This window comes from Lygodium microphyllum, chromosome 10 (genome assembly GCF_053477565.2).
Source record: "Lygodium microphyllum isolate KBCC chromosome 10, Lygodium_microphyllum_v1.1.10, whole genome shotgun sequence".
NCBI lineage: Eukaryota > Viridiplantae > Streptophyta > Polypodiopsida > Schizaeales > Lygodiaceae > Lygodium > Lygodium microphyllum.
In genome coordinates this window covers 112,030,372-112,033,237 of record NC_141144.1, presented here as the reverse complement: position 1 = coordinate 112,033,237, position 2,866 = coordinate 112,030,372, and the positions used below count along the sequence as shown (strand labels likewise).

Genomic DNA, 2,866 nt, shown 5'->3' with positions numbered 1-2,866 from the left:
ATGGATGCTTATTAAGGATTCCAGTTTACGGATTCCTTGCGTATTAATTTCTCTCTGTAGTCAAACGTGAGGTTCTTGCAAGCGACCTACTTATTGCAAGTCCGCATATGAGTCGTTAGTCTCTCAAACCTTAAGAAACATCATGATGTCCTGCAAGGAAGCTACCATATACCTAGCCTCTCAGAAAACTCATGATGGCCTGCAAGGGAGCTACCACATAGCTAGCCTCTTGAAGTGGATTCGGATCTGGAACCTCGACAAGTCTGCCACTCGTGCAGGCGAAGTATGTAAGGGAGCCTGTGTGGCTCCCTTACAGAAGAAGTTTTAGACCAATTCCCACTATAATTCCCACACTGTGAATTGCGATAACATCATGAGCTTCAGCGAGGAAGGTAGAGCATACCTAACTAGGTGTGGTTGAGGTCAAGGCGCCTGAGGCGGTGATCAGTAGTACCTTGTCCTTGACACAGTACCTAGCTAGGAATGTGGCGCCTCCCGTGCTGAAAGCGCATGATGTTGAACCCAGTAGAGGAAAACAACCCTCACTGATGTAGCTGACACCATTGGAGCAGGGATAACGATGTAACAGTAGGAGGATGTTAAAATATGGGCTTTTGATCAAACATCCTGTGATATAGTGAGTGTGCGACGATGGTGGTACAGGCAAGGCAGGAGACGCTGAGCTGGCCAAGGCGGGGCGGGGGAGCGGCGGGGCGCAGAAGGCGTGCTTTGCGGAGGCGGGGCCACGAGGGCTGGGGAAGGCGGTGAGCTGGTGCCCGGGCAGACACGAGAGGGATGGGCTGCTGTGCTACCGGCGGTGCAGGGGGGGGTACAAGGGGGTGGGGCCGGTGTGCTGGGAGGAGTGCCCCGACGGCCTGGACGACCGCGGACTGCTGTGCGCCAAGACCTTCGGCAAGGGCTGCTGCTGCACCGCCTTCGGCTGCTGCGGCTGCCACCACCACCAACGCCTCTCCCCCGCCGCCAACCTCACCGACATCGGCGCCAACTTCACCGACATGGGTTGCTTCTGCTCCCGCACCCACCTCAAGCACAGCTACGGCCGCGGCGCCGGCAAGCCCATGTCCTGCGCCCCCGACCAGGTACATTTGTTCATATCTCCTACCAAACAACAATTAACGTCTAAACTAGTGATTATCCCAAATCTGTGATTATCCATATCCCATTGTGCCTAGTGGTCCTTGCACATGCCTCCCAACCGCTGTTGCTCATAGAAAACCGCCCTTTTAGTGTATTTTCTCGTCTTGCTCATAGAAAACCGTCTTTTTAGTGTCTTTTGTCTTGGCAGGATTTCCAACAAAAGGGTTGAAATTAAAGTTTATATTTACAAAAACCAACTTTTCTTTTGTGGACATTTTAGTTATCAAATCGGCTATTTTCCCCCCAAAAACTCGCTAGGGTTCAACTTCTTTCTTTTTTCCATTGGATGGGGAAAAAGTTTTTCTCGAGCATTGTGGGGCGCACTCCCCACCTTTGCAATACCAACATGTGTTGGGAGCATTCTCAAAAAGACCATTTTTGTTTCATTCTAGAGTGAAGTCAAGTATTTTCTCAAAGTCGTAAAATGGCTTGTCATAAATAAATAAATATATAGTTTTACTTACAATTTTTTAAAAGAACATGAAGAGACAACGAATTCAATTTTCTCAAGTCCTCCTCAATGTGAAATGAGAAGGATCTATGTATTTGTTTCCTAAACTATAATATTTACTACTAAAATGCTAGAAAATTTGATGTTCTAAAGAATGGAATAAATCCGTGTCATGTAGTCATATGCCACAAGTGCTCATAAATACAACATAAAAAGAGAATCTTACAAAAGTGCTTTATCTCCACGCTTCCACTTTCCTTTATTCTTTCCAATTATTCTTCTCACAATCGAGCACTCCTTTACAAATATATCAAACTTTGTTATGTATATTGTGCAAAGCCATTGTGATTTCATTTTGTTCATTACATTGACATTGCCAAATATAACACATGCAGGAGAAGAGTGGTGCCCTTTGCTATGATAAATGCCCACCCAATCGCGCACATGGTGTGGGGCCCCTTTGTTGGGCGAGGACTACTCCTTTAGGCTTCCCTACTCGTTGTAATGACTTCATTTGGGCTGTGGATGACTACACATGTAACATCTTGAAGAAGGAAATGGGCCTTGGAGATACCCTTGGCATGGCTTGCTTTGGGTCTGTGATTGCCTCCATGTTGGCAATCGTTGGTTGGCCCCTAGCAGCGGCTGTTTGTAGCATTGGGCTTCCAGAAGCTATCTCCGCTATCAATACCATTGTTGAGAAGACTGGTGCAAAGGCTTGTGCATAGAAGCTTCAAAATTTATTCAATACCACTTCTTATGTACACTATTACCAAATTAATGGATTTTGTTTAAGCCTTCCATAAGTACTCTCTCTTCGATGTGTTGATGAACAAGCAAGTTTAGTGTATCTTAGGACAAGGTTTACAATCTCCAAATCTCTAGAAGTTTCAATAAAAATGTAGTAAGATCCTCTAAAAATATTGTATTCACAAAGATATGCTTCGGAAGTTGGAAATTTTTATATCATCTCCCAAAACTATTTAATCATGAGTATTGGTACTTGCACTTGCAGCATCACTTACAAAGTTTGTAGTTTGTACTCTTTCCTAAAGTAGCACTTACAAAAATTTTATATAATCTCCCAAACTTTGATGTTTTTTTGTCTTACTAAGATGTTCCTTTTTAAAACATTGAAACATTCATATTACTTATGTCTAGTATTATTACTTTATCTCCCAAACCCTCATGCCTTTTGCCTTACTATGATGATTCTTTTGACAAAGTGGTGGTAGAACAAATGCAGAGAAAGTGATT

The 2,866-nt window shown here is 44.1% G+C and overlaps 1 protein-coding gene across 1 annotated transcript in view; it reads left to right on the top strand.

Annotated features, from left to right (window-relative positions):
• LOC148030439 (uncharacterized) overlaps window positions 1–2,612 on the top strand; it is a 3,049-nt gene extending 437 nt beyond the window's left edge. Inside the window, exons 2-3 of the mRNA XM_087686755.1 lie at window positions 664–1,100; window positions 2,005–2,612. Of these exons, the coding sequence (XP_087542881.1) occupies window positions 664–1,100; window positions 2,005–2,337 (770 nt within the window). The 3' untranslated portion in view covers window positions 2,338–2,612. The remainder of the gene's footprint in view (window positions 1–663; window positions 1,101–2,004) is intronic.
• The last annotated feature ends 254 nt before the right edge of the window (window positions 2,613–2,866 follow it).